We start from the raw sequence: 21706 nt of genomic DNA on the forward strand, positions 1-21706 counted from the left end.
ACGCTCGATCATTTTCGTGACGTCTGCTTGGAATTGCGACATCGGCCACACCGCCTGTGCATTTTCCCACCCCGCCGCAAACAAAGTTTTGCTGACCTCAACTACACTTCTGCACTTTATTTTCTTTTCTCGAAAATCCCAAATTCCCTTCACATCCATCCTTTCCCAATCATGGTGCAGTCCTCAGTTCTAGGCTTCCCTCGTATGGGCGTCCTTCGGGACCTCAAGAAGGCAACGGAAGCTTACTGGGCTGGCAAGATCTCCCAGGAGGAACTCCTCAAGGAGGGCAAGAGACTGCGTCTTGCTCACTGGCAGATTCAGAAGGACGCCGGCGTCGATATCATTCCCAGCAATGACTTCGCCTACTACGACCAGGTTCTCGACCACATCCAGCTCTTCAATGCAATTCCAGACAGATACGCAAAGACCGGGCTGGATGCCCTCGACACGTATTTTGCCATGGGCCGTGGCCACCAGAAGGACAATGTAGACGTGCCCAGCTTGGTGAGTCTTTTTGAACCGTGCATAGTCACGGCCATGCCAATCTAACATACCGCAGGAAATGGTGAAGTGGTTCGACTCGAACTACCACTACGTAAAGCCTACCTTCCAGGACAATCAGACCTTCTCTCTGGCCTCGGACCCTAAGCCAGTCCGTCACTTCCTCGAGGCGAAGGAAGCAGGAATCGTTACTCGCCCAGTCCTCCTCGGGCCTGTCTCCTTCCTGCATCTTGGCAAGGCCGACCGTGGACACACAGTCAAGCCAATTGACTTGCTTGAGAAGCTCCTGCCCGTCTATGTTGAGCTTCTTCAGAAACTGAAGGATGCCGGTGCTGAAACTGTGCAAATTGATGAACCAATCCTGGTGCTTGATCTCCCCAAGCAGGTTAAGGATTCTTTCAAGGCAGCATACGAGAAGCTGTCCGCTGCTGGTCTGCCAAAAGTCGTCTTGGCCACGTACTTCGGCGACATTGTTCACAACTTTGAGGTTATGCCGAGCATCAACCAACTGTATGGTCTGCACGTTGACCTTGTCCGCAACCCGGAGCAGCTGGAGAGTGTCATCAGCCAGCTTGGCTCCACACAAGTTCTGTCTGCTGGTGTCGTCGACGGCCGCAACATTTGGAAGACTAACTTCAAAAAGGCCATCGAGATTGTTGAGACTGCCATTCAGAAGCTCGGCAAGGACCGTGTCATTGTCGCTACTTCCAGCTCCCTTCTTCACACCCCACATACTCTTGCAAGCGAGAAGAAGCTAGATCCCGAGGTTAGGGACTGGTTTTCCTTTGCTTGTGAGAAGGCTGTTGAGGTTGCTGTTATTGCCAAGGCTGTGACCGAAGGCCCAGCCTCTGTCCGTGAGCAACTGGAGGCCAATGCCAAGTCCATGCAGGCTCGCGCCTCCTCGAGCCGCACCAACGACGCAGCAGTCAAGGAACGCCAGTCAAAGGTTACTCCAGAGATGCACAACCGGAAATCTCCCTTTCCAGAGCGATATGCTCAGCAAAAGACTCATCTCAAGCTTCCTTTGTTCCCAACAACGACTATCGGATCCTTCCCACAGACTTCCGAGATTCGTATCCAGCGTAACAAATTTACGAAAGGCGAGATCACAGCCGAGGAGTACGAAAAGTTCATTGAGAAGGAGATCCAGGAAGTCGTTAAGATCCAAGATGAGCTTGACCTCGATGTATATGTGCATGGCGAGCCAGAACGCAATGACATGGTGCAATACTTTGGTGAGCGCCTGAACGGCTATGTGTTCACAACCCACGCCTGGGTTCAGAGCTACGGCTCCCGCTGCGTCCGCCCACCAATCATTGTTGGTGATATCTCCCGCCCAGCTCCCATGACTGTCAAGGAGTCAAAGTATGCCGCTTCAATCTCCAAGAAGCCAATGAAGGGTATGCTTACTGGTCCGATTACCTGCCTGCGATGGTCATTCCCCCGCGATGATGTCCACCAATCCGTTCAAGCCCAGCAGCTGGCTCTTGCACTGCGTGATGAGGTTATCGACCTCGAAGCTGCTGGCATCTACGTCATTCAAGTCGACGAGCCGGCATTGCGAGAGGGTCTACCCCTCCGATCTGGCACTGAACGTGAGAAGTACCTCTCATGGGCGGTCGACTCCTTCAAGCTTTCTACGGCTGGTGTCAAGGACTCCACTCAGATCCACTCTCACTTCTGCTACTCCGAATTCCAGGACTTCTTCCATGCCATTGCTGCTCTCGACGCTGATGTGCTTTCTATTGAGAACAGCAAGAGCGACGCAAAACTTCTCAAGGTTTTCGTCGACCAGGCCTACCCTCGTCACATTGGCCCAGGTGTGTACGATATCCACTCTCCCCGAGTACCAAGCGAGCAGGAGATTAAGGACCGCATCGAAGAGATGCTTGCGTAAGTCGCTACCCTCAAACGTCTTTTCGAATAGAATCTGACTAATTGACAGCTACCTCCGCCCTGATCAACTCTGGATCAACCCAGACTGCGGCCTCAAGACCCGCCAGTGGAAAGAAACCAAAGCTGCACTCACTAACCTGGTCAATGCTGCCAAATTCTACCGTGAGAAGTACGCGAAATAAGTGTACACCAATCACGACGCTTGTAGTCACGTTCATCCATTCGGGCCTTGTTAATGCGGCACTAATTCAACTTGCTGCTGCCCAGTTTCTTCTTCTACTTATTCAACAAATGCATGGGCGGTGTGCTGGAGGGTATTGGCAGGCGTTTCTCCAGTCCTTAGGGAAATAGGCATGTGCAGAACAAAAAGTTATGACCCGCTTCAACTGGGTTTTCTTGCATCGATGGGATGGATGCATATGGAGAACGAGGTGTCTAAGTGCGCATTGAGGATCAAAAATCAATTGTGATACCCGCAGCTTCAACAAGCTGTGCCCCTTTGAAATGAAAATGAAGTACGTAGCAACACAATAGCTGTAGATGTCAGAAATATCTCATCTGGACCCTTTGACGACTTCACGCAATCGTTCTCCTGCTTCCGATTCCCTTGCATTTTTTCGTAGAATCTCAACCTGCCTGGTATAGCTTGTGGATCAGGTACTTTTATGTGTTCTTGATACACCTCTAGTGCTCTGAAATCGACTCATTTCTCAGTCCTGAGTCGATTTGAGTCTAATCAGGTCTCAGCTGTCCCTTCCTTCACTATGACTCATTGTTGAGGCTTTCAAGCTGTCCAGAGTTTTCTAACCATATCATGCTCTTTGTGCTCTCGTCTTCAATCGGTGTTCCAACTTTCACGTCCTTAGGACGACATTGTGCCTGAATGTAGACGGAACCAAGGCGTGTGTTGAATTCAGCTCCATGTCATGTTGAGAACTAGCGGACCGGCGGCAATGCAACCAATGTAGCAGCATTCCATTGCCATTTGTGCTTCATAGGCCAGCTTATCCTTGCCTTCCATCACCCCGAAACTCTTGAAGATCGCGCAACAGAATTGCATTATTCACATATACTCACGTCAAGCATTGTGAAGGAGAGGGGTCGATTTGCACAATTAACTAGGAATGCTTCAAAAAAAAGATGGTTTCAGTCCTGCTCCGGAGTCAAATACAACCAATATGTGCCTTTGGCCTCGCGGTGCCAGCACAAGCTCTAGGGTGTCTAAGCTACAAGTCAGGCGTTGCTATGCTTCGTTCAATTTACCTACTATGGTGCGCTCCGTTCTTTGACTGTACTGCTGTAGAATAGATTGGAAGATAGAGTCAATGAAGGCCAAAATGGGACGCACAATTCCGCATGGGCAATTCTACGCAACGCAATGTTCAAAGCGGACTTTCAACTCAACCTACTCACAATAAAATATCGAGCAGGAAAGCAAGTGTAGAAAATTGTACCTTTACGATAAGGCAATAGATGGAAACAGGATTAGTATTGCTGAGACAATGGGAGTGAGTAACAATCGCGTAAATTTGCACGCTGGGTATATCTACTTGCTGATTCCGCATCTTCAACCAATCTGCCATTCTGATGATTCAGCTCTCGTCGTGAATTTGCTTTTCAAAGCCATCCATTGCTGTGCGTTACTGAACATTAGAATGAAACGTATCCAATGCCTATTTACGCTGTTGGGTTTTCCCTGTTTTCGCACGAAGTTTGAAAGGGTGGACATGTGCAGATATGCTGTATATCCGACGATTGACATTCATTTTATCCTTATGCTGCGACCGGCAGGGCGGTCAACCGATATTTCACCTCTTTGTACCCGCTCTAGGCTTGCACTCGTCGCCTGCAACAGGATGCAGCATGACCTTATTTGGATATCCCGGGGTGTTGTATGCATACCCCTTGCTCCAGTCATAACTGACTGCGTATGCAAATATGTTGCCATTGCGATTGAAGCTTGTCGCGGAAATGCTACCTCCCACTTCTGGGTAGCCCTTCAATCTATGCTTCGCGTCTTTGTCCCAGAAATGGAAGGTTCCATCACTACCAGCAGTGCTGAACGTGCCATGAATAGGGTGAAACGAGATGGCATTAACAGCATAGACTTTTGTTGTGTCACGCGCCGTGGTGTCCGATGCTCGATGGCATTTAAACGAGAAGTTTTTGCTGCGCAGCTCGTTAGCTCAGGTCTTCCATGTAGTTAGGTAAGACACGAGAACATACCTCGAGTCTTTTTCGTTCGCATATTGTATGGCACATCGCCCCTCGATACTACCTACAGCAAAGCCTGTCGCATCCGTAAAGCAACTGACCACTCTTGTCTGCCACTTCAGCGGACTCTGTACCGTCTTAAATTGACTTGGATTGCTGCTGGACAGATCAAAGATATTGATATAGCGTTCGGCGCAGCCCACCACCATGATAGAATTGTTGCGTACATCCATGGTGTACACTCTGTCTTGCATGTTCACTGACATAGCTGGGTTTGGGGTGCGCGTATCCCAGAATTTTACGGTTTTATCCCATGAGCCTGTAGCGAGCATATCGTTGCCTTGATATTGGAACATGCGAACGCTCTTGATGGGCTGATCGTGCTGTGCAACTTGTTGCGGCTGACCGTTACCGCCAAGATCAACCATTCGCGCAGCTTTATCCGCACCACCTGATACAACCTTCGTACCTCCCTAGGACCATATCAGCACGTTAATTCAAGAGATTATGAGAACTTATAAGGTCTAACTTACGACCGACCAACAGACGCTTAGCACAGGACCCTCATGCTTGTACATGGTTTTTCCTGTGCTCTTTCCCTGTGCATCGATTTCGTAGATTCTACACTCATTGTTCCAAGAGCTGACCGCGAGAAGATCGGCAGCGCTTGACCAGGCAATATCAGAGATACTGTCATTCGGCGGTTCGGACACTTCGACATCGTTCTTCAGGTCGCCTTGCGTGGGATTCGTCGTGCTGCTGCTGCCGCTGAGAAACGCCATATTTGACACCAAGTATTCACGATAGAATTTGTACGAAGATTGACGGTTCGCACGTTGATGGTGAGAGACAATCCTAACGTGCGGTTTTCGTGGTTACACTTCCAACATTTAAACGCGAAGCGCGATTCACAATCCAGATGATCCACCGCTCATCAGGCAACTCTCAGGCATAAACTTTAACCCCAGGCTTCCGCCTGCCATTTTTGGCCTGTGAGAAATTTGCTTCTGACACATGGATAATTCACTGTCATATAGTCGACAATGAACGAAGGTATTTTTGATGAGATTCTTAATCTCGAAGAAAACTACTATCGAGAAGGATATTGCCTAGGCGTCGAAGATGGTGAACGAGCTGGTAGAATCGAGGGACGAACATTTGGCCTAGAAAAAGGATTTGAGAAATTCTTCGAGATGGGGAGGTTACACGGAAAGTCTCAAATTTGGAACAAACGTCTGCCTATGGCCTATCCTAAGAAGGCAGAAGGCGGTGAAGCCGAAAGTCATGAGCTGACACTATTGCCTGATAATGAACGGTTGGCCAAGCATATTCGGACGCTGGATTCGCTAACGGACTTGGAATCACTTTCAACGGAGAATAATGAAGACTCTGTTTCCGATTTTGATGACCGACTCAATCGCGCCATTGCGAAAATCAAGGTTATCGAAAACATTATTGGCGATCGTTCTTCTCATCTCAACCAGTCCGAACCCCACATAAAAACGAGACGTGCTGGTATCAAGCTTTCAAGAGACGCAATCTCGAATGAGAAAAACATCGAAGACATTGGCTTCAGGATTAGGTGACAGCCTATTCTTGCGTACTTGACGTCTTTTGGTATCTGAGTCCTTCTAAGTACGGATTCTTCTACCAGATGCAATGCATGACGCGGTTCCATTTCTAGAAGTGCCACCATAGCCGTTTTCTCTTAAATGATTAAGTTACACGTAGGGATTAGCACTCAAAGGCATCATCTACAACAAAAAATTCGACCAGCTAGACGAATGTACCTATCCAGTACGAACTAGAAGAAATAGGATGGCAGCAGTTCCAAAAGGCAGCACTCTACGTTGCGAGAGTAGCTTCAATGCTTGAAAACATATTCTGCTCACTACGACAAGGCATTTAGATTTACATCCTCAACACGCCACATGTACCACATGAATATGCTTCTGTAAATGTTGTCAGCCATGTCGTTATTGAGTTCAAGGAAGCAATACAACCTACCGAAAGGGTGAAAATGGCGCAGCTATACTGAGCATCTCTGCCTCAGTCATATATTTCCACTTGCCTCCCTTGCTTTTGAGCTTCGCAACGTCTTTACCCTGATATGCTGCCATGCCGCGTCTAAAACAAGATCAGATCAGACCTGTGTTCACTCTCTTCATATAGCGGAGAAGAATGTGGAATTAGACATACTGCACACCCAGGTCTCCTGTAGAGAAGATATCCGTCCGCTTGAGGGCAAAGCAGGCGAACATCTCTACGCTCCATCTGCCCAGGCCTCTCACAGCAACAAGCTTCTCCAGCACTTCTTCATCACTTGCCTCGACAAGCATTTTAGCGGATAGTTCCCCTGAAACAAATTTCTCTGCCAAACCATGTATATACTCAGCCTTTCTTTGTGACAGACCTGCTGATCTGAGCGTTGGAATATCCTTTTCCACGACCTCTTGAGGCGTCGGGAAATCCTTTGCTATCCTCTCAGCTGCAGCAGGCTCAACTGCATCAGCCTCGTGGGTCGCCGGCGCCGAGAAAAGGTCTATAAACTTCCGTTTAATGCTTGCAGCGGCAGCACCAGATACCTGCTGTGCTATAATCCCACTTACCAGTGCTTGAAAAGGTTCAACGTCTTCAGCAAGTCCCTCAGGACTGAACAGCTTACAATAGTGTGCATCTATTATGGGTTTGAGGCGTGAATCAACTCTGCACAGATGCTCACAAGCCTTTTCAAGCAAGTTATTCGTCGTTATAATATCTTTTGAATCTTTTGAGTCTACGTGCTGAAGTGTATCACTTGGGTATTTAACTATACGTGATCCCTTTGGTGTCTGGAGAGGGGCATTTGTGGCGTGTAGAGCAGCTCGCCGAGGTTTAGTTTGCATAGGTGCTAGGTGAGTCGATGGATGAGTCGTGGGATTTACTGGCGAAGAAGTCGGGGTAAGATCAGGCGCTGCAATCGAAGCCCTATCCACAGGCCTTTGAGGCCTTTTCACGAGTGGCCTAGGAAGAGTCTTCGATGCTTTGATTTGGGGATTTTCTCCGCTTAACCGGGAAGCTCGCTTTCTTACTCGAGTGGCAGACTGTGATGGGTGAGTTTAGGCATTTGGAACCAGTAAGTCGCAATAAACCTCTTCTGTCAGCCCGTTCGCCCGACTTGATCCTGCCACAGCGGTAACGATAGCAGTAGCATTTCTGGCGTTGCGGCTTGATCTTGTAATCGCCATCCTGGGGGGCTCTTCCGGCAACAAAGAACCTCAATGCTTTTATAGCGAAATATGTATTTCATAAAAGGATCAATTGAAACTTGTGCAACGTAGTTTAGAAGAGTCCAGCTAGGAGGGATTGAGTAGATAGGCATCCGTCGCGTCCGTGCCCGAAGTGGGGAAATGCCGAACTCGAACTGGCCGCGCTGTCAGCTGATTGACACTGTTAATCAAACGGCCATTTTCGGCCAGCAAAACTTGTTCATCTTATCACGCCAACAATTGGATAGTAGGTCAATGTTGTCACCAGCTTGGCGCCCAAGGATCATCGGACTGAAAAGGACAAAATCTGGAATTTACACATACCGCAGCTTTTCGTCCTGGAGTTGCGAGGTATCCAAATCATCAAACGAGTTCCAGATATACACATCCAACTCAAACGATCCGTTCGTCAATCTCTCCATCGAACACTATCTTTTTGAGAAATCTCCTCCAGACTCAAAAGTACTGTTTCTGTACGTCAATAGACCTTGTGTCATCATCGGCCGCAATCAAAATCCATGGCTTGAAGTAAACCTTGCGCTACTGGACCAGAAGAGAACTTCCAAAAGTATCCAACCAAAAAGCTCAACTTTAGGCGATGTCAGTCTCGTACGACGAAGGTCCGGCGGTGGAACGGTGTTCCACGATGAGGGAAATGTCAATTGGAGCGTAATCTGCAACTTTACGGATTTTACACGAGACAAACATGCCGAGATGGTGGTACGAGCTTTGCGGAGTATCGGAGTTGATAGGGCTAGGGTCAACGAAAGGCATGATATAGTTCTGGACCAGGGGAGCAAATGGCAGTCTGTCGATATCGCAGATACGCATAGAACACCTTATACTAGTCTGGAACAGAGACCGCTTAAGGTTTCTGGTTCAGCTTACAAGATGGCACGTAACCGAGCATTGCATCATGGAACAGCGCTTCTCAATTCGCCGAATTTACGAGCTATACCTGAGTATTTACATTCTCCGGCGAAGCCATACATATCGGCCAAGGGTGTTGAGAGTATAAGCTCACCTGTTAGCAATATTGGGGTTGAAAACGCTGTCTTCGTAGACGCTGTACGAGAACACTTTGTCAAGCAATATCGAGTCAAAAGACATGTCGAAGCAGTCGTGGATGATGATGCCTTGGCCATCCCGGACATTCGCAAAGGCTTTGACGAATTGACCTCTCTCAGGTGGATATTCTTGCAAACACCAAGCTTTGAGTTTTCGTCGAAACCTTTCGAGAATAGACATGACCATGTGACTGTGAGTCTAGAGTTTGCCATACTTTATCAACGGAACTAACGCAGTCCACAGAGCAAGCCCACGATCTCTTTTAAGGCGCAACACGGAGCTATTTTTGATTGCAAATGGACACCAGCGGGCCATGCGATGTTTGAGGAAGGAACTTCAAACGAACTTAAAAAGGTCTTCATGGGCAAATACATTCATGAAACTCAAGATTGGTTGGGTTTGTTGCAAGGGCGCGTTCCTTTTGAACAAGCTCAAGAGATGGCTGCCTTTCTTACGAAGATGTTTCCATCACCAAGCGTCTCGTGTGACACAATAGATTCAACGAAGCTGCAATGAACTCTGGGTGGATCTTTGTATCATAGCTCATCACGTGCTCCGAGGGCGGAGCAATACCGTCTCAACGTGAATCCAGCGAGATCAACTTAACATCTTTTGCTAGACCCAACATAGTAGTGTGCTAAAGCGATGACAACGAAGGCTGCAATACCAAACGTGTGGCATCACCGCAGGGTAGCCGACAACGCAGCCAAACCATGCTGGGTTTGCTTCAAGCCCTCTACGCATGTTCTTATCACACCAGATAATAAGGTAGCGTCTTCCACGATGATATCGGAAGATCAACGCAGTCTAAAGAAACAAAGGACTTCTTCTATACCTGCGTAGGTCATTTGGCCGATCCAAACTTCGCTATCCCCGATAAGGATGAGGTTGCGGCTTTAGAGGCTCGTAAGAAGGCCGAGCTGAATGCAGAAATTGAGAAAGTCAAGAAGGAATACGCCGAAAAGATGAAAAGGAAAGCGGAGAAGCGAAAGGAAAGCGGAAAGGACGAAGGCAGCGGAGAAAAATCGAACGAAGAAGAGAAGAAACGCACGGAAGCTGACAAAGTGGATGAGAAGGAACGTGATGAGAAGGTTGGCGTTTTTCCATTCTCCTCGTGTGCTACATCGATATTAACTGAATCATAGATCAAAATTCTTGAAAACAGCACAGGAACCCCTAACACAGATGGTGGGATTCGAATATACAACCTGCACAAGTACGTGTCTGGCTTTTCCCTCCCTCGTTCTCTCGCGTTGTCCCCCTTTTGAGTGCGTCATCGAAGTATTGGGTGGGATTGGGTGCGTCATAGGAATGCAATATTGGCATTCCAGACGTAATCGCAAGCAGATGCTTCATCATAATCAGCATTTTGCTGCTGGCTCGACTAGCATACCTTCCCATACCTGCTCATAACAAGCGCTATCAAGGCTAACCAGCCGTTTTTTCTCGCAGGACATTCTACTTACAGCGACTAAACAATATTCGTAATGCTGAAAATGCGAAGCGCAATCTTGAACGCCTCGTTGCTTTACCCCAAACCCCAAATCGGGATCCAGCCTAATGGACAACCCCTCTCTCGCAAAGAGTTACCTAGTTTCTTCTTAGGCTCGAGAAGATGTCATGTTCAATTTGTAAAATGTGACCTAACCGTTCTCGAAGACCGCGTTCTGCAAGTCGGTACAAGAGAGGGCAAGCTCCAACCGTGTCGCTTGGCCTGCGACCATATGCGCTTTCGGTATGATTCCAGCTGGATCGCTTATCACAAGATAGTTCGAGCGCGATGCGCCCCATGACATGAATACGAGGTATGCCATTGTGGGGTTTTGAGAGCTCTAGCTGCGCGGAGCATGCGATGAAAATCTTTTTTCATCACAAGAATGCAGTCAGCAAAGCTTTGTGACGGACGTTGCACCTTCTTGTATCACTAGAGGCCTCAAAACGAACCTCCTAAGTAACAGTCACATTTCACGAACTTTCCGTTATGAAACATGTGCTGACCGAGCCCATTCCATCACTACACCAAGGCCTTATCAACAAGGTCTGAAAAATCCGTAACGAAATTTGGTCCTGCTCGCATGGCGTACCCCGCAAATGCTCGTTCTGCAGTTGGACACGTAAGACATGCATCCTTCAAGAATGGTCTTAAGGTTCTGACGGGCGTCGAAGGCTCCGTTCAGGACTCCGCCGCATGGAAACGATCTACTCCTCGTGCGTCCACCATTTTCCGCTTATCAATGATCCGTAGGATTTCGCGGGCCCATTGGCCACTGACCACGACAGCCTTGATGTTCCGTATTTCTGCATCTGGGGATGGTTCTTTCCGTCCCGTCCTCGCCTAACACTGCCAGTGATCGCGACGGGGCTGCTTGCCTGTGTCGACCGTACGAAGTTGTTTGACCACAATCGCACTCCGAACATTGCCTCCCTTAGCGTCGTTAGTCGGTGTGAGATTCAGGTCTCTGAATGCGTCCGTTGCAACCGTTTCAGATAGGACCGGGTTTTTACTCGTCGGGCTCTTGTCACCCTTCACCTGCGTGGGGTTTCTTCGTAGCAGCAAATCCGACTTTTTTCATTTCGGACGCTCGCGGTCCTTCAAAATGGTCTGTGCAGCTGATGATGACGTTTCAGCACCTTTCCACCTTGCAACAAGCTCTCACCAAGACATGCACATAAGCACCCGGGTTTAGGCTCCTACCCAAGCCTGGAAATTACTCCTTGGGTCACTGGACAGCTATCATGTCACAGAGTATTCATTCGCGTGGAACCCATGACCGCTCCTCACTCGATGGCTTCCCGATGGAGGCGCGCACGGTCAGTCTCATCGCGGCCATCGTTCCCGATCTGGTCATCAAGGAGTTGGCGATAGTACCTGAGATTTATGTCCGACTGTTCCCCATGCATGATCTGCTCAGTGGGAAGGCTGGTAAGAATAACCGGCGACAAACATTTGCCGATCCAGGTGTAGAAAGACGATTTTTTGGGAACGCCGACGGGTTTGTCTTTTGACGTGGGCAAATGAGCATTTCGGCGAACGCAAGCGCATTCCACAAAGGCACATGCTGATCGGCGAAGTCGTTGAAAGATCTGTGCTCAGTGTCTATCAACTTCACTGCTTTGACCATGGCCTCAAGTTTTTTGTGGACATGGTGGATCGAGAAAATAAGCGGCGACAGCGCGACGTCGCATTTAATTTCGGTCATTGAACTGTTCACCTGTGCATTACCCGGCTGATTGGCACTAGCCATTGTCGATGTAACTGCTGTTCGTAATGAAGTAGCATGCAATGAGGCTCAACCGGCCTAGGAATCGCGATTTGACTAAGGACAACCCGAGAAACCAGGAAGAAAAAAAGGCATAGATATATCGTCAAACGAACCAGCTCATCTATGCTGCCCAAGTTCGCAGTTTACGTGTTCAACCCGTTTTAGAATCTAACTATGCGTATCTCAAAGCATGTCGCAGCGCTTGTCTAAATGCAGGAATCATCAATGCAATCATGACTTCTCTTCGTAATGATGCGTCCTCAGCCTCCTTTCGGTCACAGCAATCCTCTACCCCCAGCTCTAGTCGCTGGCAGACCAACGCCGGGCCCTCTTCGAACCCCCATACCTCCGACGTTGGTCTTTCTCACTTCATCACATCTGCTCTTGGCCAGCGTGATGGCAGGCGTCTCCCATTTGCCGCAGCTGCACCTCATACCCTTCCAGGAGTATTTGCCTATCTGGGCTTTACATTTTGGGCAGTCAAAGCGCCCTTCAATCTCCCCCTTTCCAAGTTCATTCCGCATCCACGACAATGGATCTATGAAGTGGTGGGCGCATGTTAACGACGGAGGAAAAGGCTCATTGTGCGGAGGCGGTTGATGTGGTATCACAAATGCACTGGTAGCCAAGGTCCTTCGGCATTTTTTGCATTTGATATCAAACTCGACGTTTTCCTCATCGCCGGCGCTCACATGCTCGTCCTCATATCGGATTTTATCAGCTTCTGGTGCCATACCGCATTCGCTGCTCAGTTGTACTTCGCGTTGGTACATCCACCGCTGGTAGATAGGTGACTCCTCTACGTTCAAAGGTGCATTCATCCGATGATACATGTCTAGCTGTTGCATGAACCCTTCGTTAGGTTCGACAATTGGTCGTGACAGTCTTATTTGTTCCAGTGCTTCTTGCGGCGAAATATGATAGCGGGACATCAAGTATGCTGCAACACAGGTTGCTGACCGGGACTTGCCCATCGCACTAAATCCCCGTTAGCGTTCAGCAAAGTTGTCTAGAAACTGAACTACGTCCGCTGTGGAGCAAGGGCAGTTCGGACAGCGCGACCATTACGGTCTGAACGAAGCAATGACCTCAACGAGGCTAAGTCTGCTTGGTGTATGGTGTGTGCAGGTCAATCTGGCTAAGCGGGTGAAGTTTTGTTCATCTACACGACAGTCTCCAGAAGACAAGTTCCTTAAGAAAGCGAGAAATTGGGCATCATGGCCGAAGCTGACAGATACGAGGCTCTGAAGTGGATGGAAGATGGTGCAGTACACTTACCAGTGTACAAAGACCCCTCCTCCGCCATCAAGGCCATCTTGGATAAAAGCGTTGGTCTGGGGGAAATGCTGCAGCAGGTTCTCATCTTCGACGTCATCCACGTCGATGAGCAGATGTTTATATGGTTTAAACAGCGGGCTTTCCTTATTGTAGCGCAGAACGGACAGCACGTGGGTGATGTTCGCCTTTCGCATCTGCTCCACGCGCTGCAGTGTAAACAGCCTGGTTGGAATACAAAGGTCAGCATGATCGGCTATTGGGGGCGGGGTTTTCTGCTCGCGACTCCCGAACTACGCGGTCGAGGGCAACGCACCCGCCAATATACAAGTTCAGTTCGCCGGGCACTTTGTCTATCAACGACATGATTACGGTACGATTTGTGGGCCAAAACAAGAAACTGTCTATTTCTGGGCTCGATGTCTAAGATGAGGGCAAGATCGAGCCTGCTGATCGATGAGGTGGTTGTGTGGAGACCAGATGCGCGATCGAGTCAGAAATTTTGATGGCCGCTTTCTGGATTTTTGGCGGCAAGCGAAAGCCGGGCTTGGCAGGCCGCTGAGCGCGTTTGTCGCCTGCCCCAGTCGTTTGCTTTTGCACCAATGTACGGCAAATGCGAGTAATACGACGGAATAATCACGCCTGCTGAAGGCAAGAGTAAGCGCTCCACAAAAAAAAGATGGCGCTGCTGTCTCAACGCGAGATCGTCGAGACAGGTGTAGGACGCGAGAGGCTGGAGGGCAGTGGGAGGTCACCGAGGCTGAAGGGGACGTCGCCAAGACCCCTCAGCTTAGACCCCTCAGCCAGCCCTATGATGCCTTACGGCCCAGCAGGCGCTGACCAGGCCGATCACGCTGCGACCGGCGAGTCCAGCCGCCATGCTGGAGACGGGGGAAGAAAGCCAGCTTTGCTGATGCCGCGCTGGCCTGGCGGCACCTCACGCCCGTGTTTGTTATTGATATGACAAGAAGCCAGAGATCCGGGGCTTCTTCCTCGCGATCATCTGCATGGCCCGTAATCTCTCTCGACCGTTCATGCACTCTTCGGCCAAGCAGCGCACCCCCGGAATTCCGAGTAGACGGTAGCGTAAGGCGAGCATCTGCGTCACGCGGCACACCGCGACGCCGACATGTACGGTTCAAACTTCCTTGTTCTTCGTTGACATGCTTTCCGCCGCAATGCAGGCTATTCGTACCATCACTGTGCGCTTTGTCGAGCGGAAAAAAAATTTTCGAGCCTGAGGCAATGACTGCGTTCCCATCATCTCATTTCGTGAACCTGTTACGAAACTTTTAATCGGCCTTGTTGAGCGGACAAGGTCGGCGCTTGGGCAATATCCGAACCGAGTCCGCGCTAGTCCGGACTCAGGTAGTGCCCGACACACGCTTGTTGGCATGCGACGGCACGGATATCTCTCCACCGCTAATCTCAACCTAGCTTCACATAGGGCTGACTGCTCCTCGGAGGCTTGAAAGCGAACCTCACCCTGGCATCTTCGTGAGATCTGTGGGGGGGGGGTTTGTTCCTTCGCTAGGATCATTTCAGGACACGAGGAGAGGCGAAACAAGTCGTCTGACTCTCACACTACTCGCAGGATCCCACAGCAAAGGCCACGGATCTGAGATGAGCATGAAGCCTGTACGTAGCGCCTGGCTCTGCCGCGCTGAGGGCGGAAAGGGCGCAAAGACTTTTCCAAGCTGCGCAGCTGAGTGCGTAAAGTATCTTCTGGAAGCGTCTCCTGGGGTACAGGTCCGTCATCATTCTTCATGATCCGAGAGGCTATTTTCTTTTCGACCAGACGATCAACATCATCAAAAACCAGAGAAAAGGGCTGATAACGGTTCGTCATTTCAGGACAAGAAATCAGCACGTAATGGCAGGCCGACGGTTAGGTAAATCGGAGCCCGACGGGGATGTGCCCACATCAGGTTAGCGGCCAAACGGCCACTTGCTTGAACCAGGATCGAAGTAGGTACAGAAGGCTCGTGCGGGCCAGCCTTGGATGCACGATGAGGGCAGGATAGTCGCCGCTGGATGTCGATTCTAGAGAGGCAACGTTTACCAACAAATTGTGGACTGCTGCAACACAGTCAGGGATGGTCATGTCTGCATGAGTGTTCGACTGGGTCTCGTCATTACGGAGCATCAGACAGGAGGGTGAACTATAGAAACAGAGGGTACTACCTTATGGCGCCCTTTTTAAGCAGAGAAAGTCACCACACACAGATCTGTCGGCTTGCCTGTCAAAACTTTGTGGAGAGATCCTCCCTACACGGCCGCGTGAGAGAGAGCAAACCCGACGTCTTTGCTTTCTCATTTGCCCCCACTGTTGACTTTGGTTTCTTCTTCTTTCCGTTTGGCCGAAGGCCGCACAAGAAAGCAGCGCTCATCAAACGTTCCCTGAGCTGCGCGCGGTTCGACACGAAGCGTGAACTGTATTGTCATTTGGCTTCGCAAAAGAACATTGCAGTAGTCTCTTGCATGGACTGGAAGCTTACCGCATACGGATTCGGGACGCGCTTCTGACCGTCAAACTCATCGTTATTGAGCGATCAGTCAGAGAAAGGCATATCTCGTTGTCCCTGACACGAGCATAGTGGGCGTCTACAGTCAGCCCACGAGTGCAGCCCGATCTCACCAATACCGGTCGCACACAGCACGTATTCGCAAGCTACCCTCTTTTGCCTCGCATTACAGGCTTGGCAGTGCGTTCGACGCTCTGAATAGGAACGAACGGAGAAGGCTTAGCTGCAACCGTTCGCAGGTGGCACCAGGAATATCCAGCTTTGATTGTGCGGCTTGACAGTCGTGACAGGTGAGTGGGCTTTCGTTCAAAACAAAAAGACCCAGCTGCCCCAACGCGGCATCGGCACCACCAGTACAAACACGGCGCGGAGAGGGCGAAGTGTGATTTGCTGCTAGCTGGGTGCTAGAGAGACAGACGAAGGCAGGCTAGCAGTGAATCACGGCCGCTCGTTCTTTCTCGAAGCGTCCAACGTTCAGCGATGACGGCAGGATGCACCCACTCACGGCGTGGAAGAGTTCAGACGGGCGCTGTCAGTGATGTGCTTTTGTGGTGCTTGGTGCTAAGTTAGGGGCGCTGGCACGTCCGCCAGCGGGAACAGGCGGATTGCCGCGCCGTCTGCGCTGCTTGCTGGCTCGCAGGCGGTGGTTGGAGCCGGCTGGATGATGCTGGACGGACCCAAGTGGCTGTGCCCGACTCCCGTTTGCGTGGTACGTCGCCTGCAGCCCTCTGGGAGGGTCGCAGGGGCGGCACCAGCGACGGATGCCTCACGCGGCAAAAGATTCCTAGCTGATGGCTCGCTAGCTCGGTCACTGCGACGTACTACTGGGATCCAGGTTTCCAAGTCAGCAGCGGGCAGCCCACCTAGCGCGCAGCTCCTAGCCCAGCCTAGGCTAAAACGTTGCAGGCAGTCGAGGTTCTTTGGTGGGTGCTGCCATTACAATTTATCACTGCTGCCCACGGCGACGTCGAATGCTACTTCTTGCACTGCTTCGGCGGCACCACGCGCAACGGGAACAAGGCTTGTGCGCGTGTGGCAGCTGGTGGTCCCGCCGCCTACAAAAGAAGTCGCCCACACGTCCTAGCAGACCCTACCGTATTCCTTCCCCCGTTGCGCTACCGCCTGCAGTACCCTGACCCTACCGCCGACCTCTACCCGCTGCTTAACACCACGGGACCCCCCCCTTCGTTCGCCCTTTCCTTCAGCAGCCCAGCCCTATGCAAGAGATTTGCTAATTCGATCCCCACGAGCAGCACGCCCAATCCCGGCCACTTTCTCCTGTGTCGTAAACATCTTTCTTCCCTTCACGCTGGTCCGCACACCGCCCGTCTCACCCCGAACCGACCTCTTGCATCACGCTCCCTTGCGCCGACGTTAGTGGCTGGGCTGCGCACAAGGCTCCGGGCTTCAGCCAGCTGCTTGCATCAGTCCCGTCCCGTTGCCACAAAGCCCATTGTTGCTCCCGACCTCATCGAACAAGAGCTTTCAGCTGGTGGCAATCGCAATTCCAATTTCACAATCCTTCCCTTTGCTTTGTTGGCTGTGGATCGTGCGTGCACGATGTCGCACTCGACCTCGGCGCCTTCAATTAAAGTGTTTGGCTCCGGCCCACACCATGGACTCGGTGCCGCAGCGCGACCCGTCCAAATCCCCCCAGCGTCCCCCAATTCGATATCCGCGAGGCCAATGGCGATACCCAACTCCAGAGAGGCGCCACCGCCTCCCTTGCCACCGCCTCGTCGTTTGGCATTTGAGCAGGGCGAGGATCTTGGTTGGAAGTACGGCAATAGGTTCCCACCATCATCACCCCATGCATCTGTAAAGCCCGGTTCGAGTCTTTTGGGTAGCGGTCAGTCCAGCAAGGAATACGCCAGCGCGTGGAGCTCGCCATATGATACCCACGACACACGAAGGGGCAGCACCGTGTCATCTGTCACTCCCATTGACCCGTCCATGATCATGGAGGGACTGGAGCACAGCGACGAGGACCGAGGCTCGGGTGCGAGGCCTTCTCTGTCGAGGTAAACACCGTCCCCAAAGCATATCTCTTTTGCTGGCAAGATTGCACATCATGCTAACCATCACGTCTTCCATGCCTTGCAGATTTCAGAGCGAAAGCAATCTTGGACGTAAAGAAGTGCACACGGCCTCACAAGCATACGACAAACATCTTCTATCGAGGATCGGCGGCCCAAACGCGGGCACATCCAGCAACAACAAGTTTGCGGCTCAACTAAAGCCGCTGTCCGTCCCCGAACACCGCTATTCCTCCATTGATTCGCCCTTGTCGCGTTGGGCAAGCGCGCCTTCCTCCGGCATATCTCCTAGTGGCGGCTTCCGCAGCCCCTACTTTGAACACACCTCTATCGACAGCGCCTTCCCGTCAAGAGTGAATAGCGTGTCGACGCCGGATGCGTTTGACGATGCCGCCAGCAGCAGCTATCGCTCGCATCGCAACAGCGACGACCAGGGCGTCTTCTTGGACCCAGAACTTACAAAGATGGACGGTCTCGACATTCACGACCGGACGGCCTCAACCGCCGAAGGTGAACAGCTTGGTGCGACTGGCGTGAAGAGAAGGGCTTCCTCGCCACCATCTGACGGCGGTCCTTCACGTGAAGATCGTGTCTCGGGTACTGGCAACGATTTGTATCATCGCCGGTCGATGCAGATGCTCGCTACCAAGAACTCACCCGTCATATCTCGACCGGCTCAATATGGCACGTCGCATTCGTCCACCTTGTCACTGGGACAAAAAGCGAGCTCATCGTTCGCGTCAACGTGGAACATGTCGACCTCCAGCAGCCTTACATCGTACAGCGGTGAGCGCCTTTCGCCTGGTGCTCTGTCGCCATCTGCAGATCCGGACTTTGGCGCCGTTTCGCCATATGCGGCTAGCAGGAGCCTAAACCTCAGTCCGCGCAGCTCCTTGTCAACAGCACCACCCCACCAAACTCGCAAACCTTCAGAACCTATACCAGACCAAAAAATGCAGTCTCCAACACCTAGCGATGTGCACTCACGTCAAAACAGTGTCTCCAAGCCACCAAAGCCTAAGGCGTGGGAGGGGTATCCTCACGTGTGCGAGTGTTGCCCCAAAAAACCTAAGAAATTCGATACGGCCGAGGAGCTGAGGTAAGCGCAAGTTTTAGGCATCCAAAATCACACCACACCTCCACCTGTTGTACTGACATCGTCTCATAGGATGCACGAGTTGGAGAAGCGGTATCAATGCGTGTACTGCCCAAATCGCTTCAAGAATAAAAACGAGGCAGAACGTCATCAGAATTCGCTGCATTTGCGCAAACATGCGTGGTCCTGCGCGGCCCTGAGCGGGGTTCCGGCAGCTTTCCATGCTTCGCACATCCATCCGACGACTTACGACGTCTGCGGATACTGCGGCGAAGAATTCCCAAATCCCCCAAACTGGGACGTGCGAGCAGAACATCTCTGCCAGCAACACAAATTTGGCGAGTGCAATCAGGCCAAAAAATTCTTTAGGGCTGATCACTTCCGACAACACCTCAAGCACAGCCATGCGGGCACCAGCGGCAAATGGACTAACATGCTCGAAAACGCTTGTATGCTAGAAAACGAACCAGCGACAGCACCACTCCCACCTCGCAATGTGCTTGCGCCGGCGGGCCCGATGATGATGAGCCCACCTTCGTACCCTACGCCGTCTGGATATGAAACTGGAGTCATAAACGAAGCTCATGACGAACAATAACCGCATGACTAGACAACGAACAAAAAATTCTCTTTTCCTCCATTTGAAAGACTTCTCCTGCAATAGATTCAAAGCTAAGGGTTGCCTAGCCCTTCAGCCTTGGAGGCTGAGGATTAGCAATGCACACTAATATCAAGTCCTTTTTTGGGCCGTGTTGGGGCTGACACGCGACTTCGGAGACACGACCAGTCTATCATCTTCATAGGCCACTTCGTATTTTGTCATTTATTCTCTTCCCACGACAATGGACTTATGAGCGATTTTTGCTGTGGGCGAGCAGCGATGCATGATATCCGGCGTTCGCATAGGCTCGCGAACTGAGACGGCGTTGTTTCCATTGGCAGGAAGGCGATGAGACTCGGCTCTATTTGCACCTATCCCGTTGAATGGGCGAGAGTTTCATCACCAAAGAGACGATTTTTCGAAGTATGAGGCGTATCTTGCATCCCCCCAGAATTTGCGATCCACAGGCACACTATCAATAGCACTGCAACATATTAGACGTGCTTTCTCGTAATCTTGTTCCCTTTGCCTCCTGGCTGTTAAAGTATTCGTACTTCACGGAAGGTGCCGGTTTGCGAGCCAATCATCACAGTCTTTCCCTATCGCCCCGTAAAAGAGATTGTCAGATTTGACCGTGAAATCGGTTTGCCGTCATTCTTTCACGGTAGAAGCCGTCACCCACCCTTCATTTCCTGAATAGTCCCTGGTTCATGCAAGCCTCAGGATTTGGCTCCGGGACTTTCTTTCAACGTCAAAGGAGAGTCAAACTCCTTGGAGGGGCAGATCGCCTTCCCTTCTGACACTGGTTCCATTGTTCCATCCTATGCTTGCTTTTTTTTCCCACACTCGTGCGTGAGTTGTGGTCGCCCCAATGTGTGGCCAATCTTCACCGCCTGCGTCCCCACTCAAACGGAAAGGATCTCCAAAAAACCACGCGGTGCTATTCTGTCCTAGTCCTGGTGAAAGTCGTCATGGAAGGAGACTGCTAGCACAATACTGTAATAGCCCTCTCTCATTGACGTAGCCAATACAATGATTATTACGTTGCCATTGGCTATTAAGTTCGACTGAGTACCACGTGGTGGACACGCAGTATTGCCGCCCGTCGAGCAAGCATCACACCCTCGCGCAGTTGTTTCATCTAGATATTGCAATATGAGGTGTCAAATCACAATCCTCATCCAACGGCGGCGATGTCTGAAGGCATTTCGCATCCAATGTTTATCCCAGTATTTCGATTCTGCAGTCTGCGGGTTAGGTCATGTGACATGTCAAGAAATTTCGGCGCATCTTCCAGAAAACGCCACGACTGTCCGATTCCAGCATCCCCGAAGAGAGATGGAATAGGAGCGAATCCATCCATCTCGGCCGCCTTTCCAAAACCTTGAGCATGATTTCCGTTTGCCAGGTGCGGAGTTGTCTCAGAGCAGCGGCGACGTAACGGTGGCGATTGCGTCAAGCCCATCGCGCACTCCGAATGCACTCGGCAGGCATGACACTGACAACTGGTTGTCCCATGTTGCACCCAGCGTTATTGAATTTTGATAGGTGTTTCGGCTTGTTCAAACCGATTCTGTTTCGCTACCAAAGCGCCGGAAACGTTACCGAAAGCAGCGACACAATGCAAGGAAGTCTGTGACCCAGCGTCCGCGGTTCCTCTCCGAACGCTCGCCCTTGAACAAGAGCCGGCTTTTTTTGGGTGGGCCAACCAACACTTGGATGTACGTTGCAATAATTGAAACGGCCCTAGGACAAATTGCCTAGCGTAGAAGGCTTTGATCAGCGAATTATTGATCCGCCGAGGGAAAGTACTGCGTGGGTCCTACAAGGAGCACGGCGCAAAGCTTTAACGATCCAGGATAAGGCTGAGATCTGCGGTAAGTACAGGTACCGAAGCGCGAAATGCGGATAAAGAGGATCGTTCTAGAATATGCGCCAGCCATGCTTACGTCGAGCTCTGAAGTCTCCCAATCCCGCCGAGCC

At 50.9% G+C, this 21706-nt stretch overlaps 9 protein-coding genes across 10 annotated transcripts; 6 read left to right on the forward strand and 3 right to left on the reverse strand.

Annotated features, from left to right (window-relative positions):
• The first annotated feature begins 99 nt into the window (after positions 1–99).
• PV09_03658 (5-methyltetrahydropteroyltriglutamate-homocysteine S-methyltransferase) lies at positions 100–2981 on the forward strand. The gene is made up of 3 exons (XM_016356881.1): positions 100–504; positions 560–2394; positions 2447–2981. The coding sequence occupies exons 1-3, from the start codon at positions 172–174 to the stop codon at positions 2577–2579; spliced, it is 2301 nt and encodes a 766-aa protein (XP_016214970.1). The 5' UTR covers positions 100–171; the 3' UTR covers positions 2580–2981.
• Positions 2982–3815: 834 nt separating this feature from the next.
• Positions 3816–5490, reverse strand: PV09_03659 (uncharacterized protein). The gene is made up of 3 exons (XM_016356882.1): positions 5145–5490; positions 4624–5084; positions 3816–4566 (listed from the first exon to the last, which is right to left on the reverse strand). The coding sequence occupies exons 1-3, from the start codon at positions 5391–5393 to the stop codon at positions 4206–4208; spliced, it is 1071 nt and encodes a 356-aa protein (XP_016214971.1). The 5' UTR covers positions 5394–5490; the 3' UTR covers positions 3816–4205.
• Positions 5491–5627: 137 nt separating this feature from the next.
• PV09_03660 (uncharacterized protein) lies at positions 5628–6682 on the forward strand. The gene has a single exon (XM_016356883.1). It carries the CDS (start codon positions 5655–5657, stop codon positions 6195–6197), a length of 543 nt encoding a protein of 180 aa, XP_016214972.1. The 5' UTR covers positions 5628–5654; the 3' UTR covers positions 6198–6682.
• On the reverse strand, positions 6280–7921 carry PV09_03661 (uncharacterized protein). Its single transcript, XM_016356884.1, has 4 exons — positions 7743–7921; positions 6811–7694; positions 6619–6738; positions 6280–6563 (listed from the first exon to the last, which is right to left on the reverse strand). The coding sequence occupies exons 1-4, from the start codon at positions 7836–7838 to the stop codon at positions 6503–6505; spliced, it is 1161 nt and encodes a 386-aa protein (XP_016214973.1). The 5' UTR covers positions 7839–7921; the 3' UTR covers positions 6280–6502.
• Positions 7922–8000: 79 nt separating this feature from the next.
• On the forward strand, positions 8001–9443 carry PV09_03662 (uncharacterized protein; the record flags this gene model as incomplete). Its single annotated transcript, XM_016356885.1, has 2 exons — positions 8001–9119; positions 9171–9443. 2 exons carry the CDS (start codon positions 8001–8003, stop codon positions 9441–9443), a joined length of 1392 nt encoding a protein of 463 aa, XP_016214974.1.
• Positions 9444–9640: 197 nt separating this feature from the next.
• On the forward strand, positions 9641–10488 carry PV09_03663 (uncharacterized protein; the record flags this gene model as incomplete). Its single annotated transcript, XM_016356886.1, has 4 exons — positions 9641–9671; positions 9696–10018; positions 10073–10143; positions 10380–10488. The coding sequence occupies 4 exons, from the start codon at positions 9641–9643 to the stop codon at positions 10486–10488; spliced, it is 534 nt and encodes a 177-aa protein (XP_016214975.1).
• A 1175-nt stretch (positions 10489–11663) lies between these two features.
• Positions 11664–11933, forward strand: PV09_03664 (uncharacterized protein; the record flags this gene model as incomplete). The annotated part of the gene is made up of 1 exon (XM_016356887.1): positions 11664–11933. One exon carries the CDS (start codon positions 11664–11666, stop codon positions 11931–11933), a length of 270 nt encoding a protein of 89 aa, XP_016214976.1.
• A 339-nt stretch (positions 11934–12272) lies between these two features.
• On the reverse strand, positions 12273–14188 carry PV09_03665. Of its 2 annotated transcripts, XM_016356888.1 has the most exons (3): positions 13782–14188; positions 13469–13690; positions 12273–13168 (listed from the first exon to the last, which is right to left on the reverse strand). In XM_016356888.1, exons 1-3 carry the CDS (start codon positions 13829–13831, stop codon positions 12466–12468), a joined length of 975 nt encoding a protein of 324 aa, XP_016214977.1. In that variant the 5' UTR covers positions 13832–14188; the 3' UTR covers positions 12273–12465. The 2 variants fall into 2 exon arrangements, with proteins under 2 accessions (XP_016214977.1, XP_016214978.1); XM_016356889.1 differs by lacking the exon at positions 13782–14188 and having other exon boundaries at positions 13469–13776.
• Positions 14189–15682: 1494 nt separating this feature from the next.
• On the forward strand, positions 15683–20850 carry PV09_03666 (uncharacterized protein). Its single transcript, XM_016356890.1, has 4 exons — positions 15683–16280; positions 16794–18011; positions 18094–19125; positions 19195–20850. Exons 2-4 carry the CDS (start codon positions 17551–17553, stop codon positions 19718–19720), a joined length of 2019 nt encoding a protein of 672 aa, XP_016214979.1. The 5' UTR covers positions 15683–16280; positions 16794–17550; the 3' UTR covers positions 19721–20850.
• The last annotated feature ends 856 nt before the right edge of the window (positions 20851–21706 follow it).

The sequence above is a fragment of the Verruconis gallopava genome (genome assembly GCF_000836295.1).
Source record: "Verruconis gallopava strain CBS 43764 unplaced genomic scaffold supercont1.10, whole genome shotgun sequence".
NCBI lineage: Eukaryota > Fungi > Ascomycota > Dothideomycetes > Venturiales > Sympoventuriaceae > Verruconis > Verruconis gallopava.

Coding starts and splice junctions, on each gene's coding strand:
- PV09_03661 (XM_016356884.1), bottom strand. CDS start 7,838: ATGGCGATTACAAGATCAAGCCGCAACGCCAGAAATGCTACTGCTATC. Junction 7,695..7,742: donor CGAACGGGCTGACAGAAGAG/GTTTATTGCGAC, acceptor CACCCATCACAG/TCTGCCACTCGAGTAAGAAA. Junction 6,564..6,618: donor GCGCCATTTTCACCCTTTCG/GTAGGTTGTATT, acceptor CAACATTTACAG/AAGCATATTCATGTGGTACA.
- PV09_03660 (XM_016356883.1), top strand. CDS start 5,655: ATGAACGAAGGTATTTTTGATGAGATTCTTAATCTCGAAGAAAACTAC.
- PV09_03658 (XM_016356881.1), top strand. CDS start 172: ATGGTGCAGTCCTCAGTTCTAGGCTTCCCTCGTATGGGCGTCCTTCGG. Junction 505..559: donor ATGTAGACGTGCCCAGCTTG/GTGAGTCTTTTT, acceptor AACATACCGCAG/GAAATGGTGAAGTGGTTCGA. Junction 2,395..2,446: donor CGCATCGAAGAGATGCTTGC/GTAAGTCGCTAC, acceptor ACTAATTGACAG/CTACCTCCGCCCTGATCAAC.
- PV09_03666 (XM_016356890.1), top strand. CDS start 17,551: ATGTCGCACTCGACCTCGGCGCCTTCAATTAAAGTGTTTGGCTCCGGC. Junction 18,012..18,093: donor GCGAGGCCTTCTCTGTCGAG/GTAAACACCGTC, acceptor CATGCCTTGCAG/ATTTCAGAGCGAAAGCAATC. Junction 19,126..19,194: donor GATACGGCCGAGGAGCTGAG/GTAAGCGCAAGT, acceptor ATCGTCTCATAG/GATGCACGAGTTGGAGAAGC.
- PV09_03659 (XM_016356882.1), bottom strand. CDS start 5,393: ATGGCGTTTCTCAGCGGCAGCAGCAGCACGACGAATCCCACGCAAGGC. Junction 5,085..5,144: donor TAAGCGTCTGTTGGTCGGTC/GTAAGTTAGACC, acceptor ATATGGTCCTAG/GGAGGTACGAAGGTTGTATC. Junction 4,567..4,623: donor GCGAACGAAAAAGACTCGAG/GTATGTTCTCGT, acceptor CGAGCTGCGCAG/CAAAAACTTCTCGTTTAAAT.
- PV09_03665 (XM_016356888.1), bottom strand. CDS start 13,831: ATGTCGTTGATAGACAAAGTGCCCGGCGAACTGAACTTGTATATTGGC. Junction 13,691..13,781: donor CTGAACTTGTATATTGGCGG/GTGCGTTGCCCT, acceptor TATTCCAACCAG/GCTGTTTACACTGCAGCGCG. Junction 13,169..13,468: donor GGAGGGGTCTTTGTACACTG/GTAAGTGTACTG, acceptor ACGGGGATTTAG/TGCGATGGGCAAGTCCCGGT.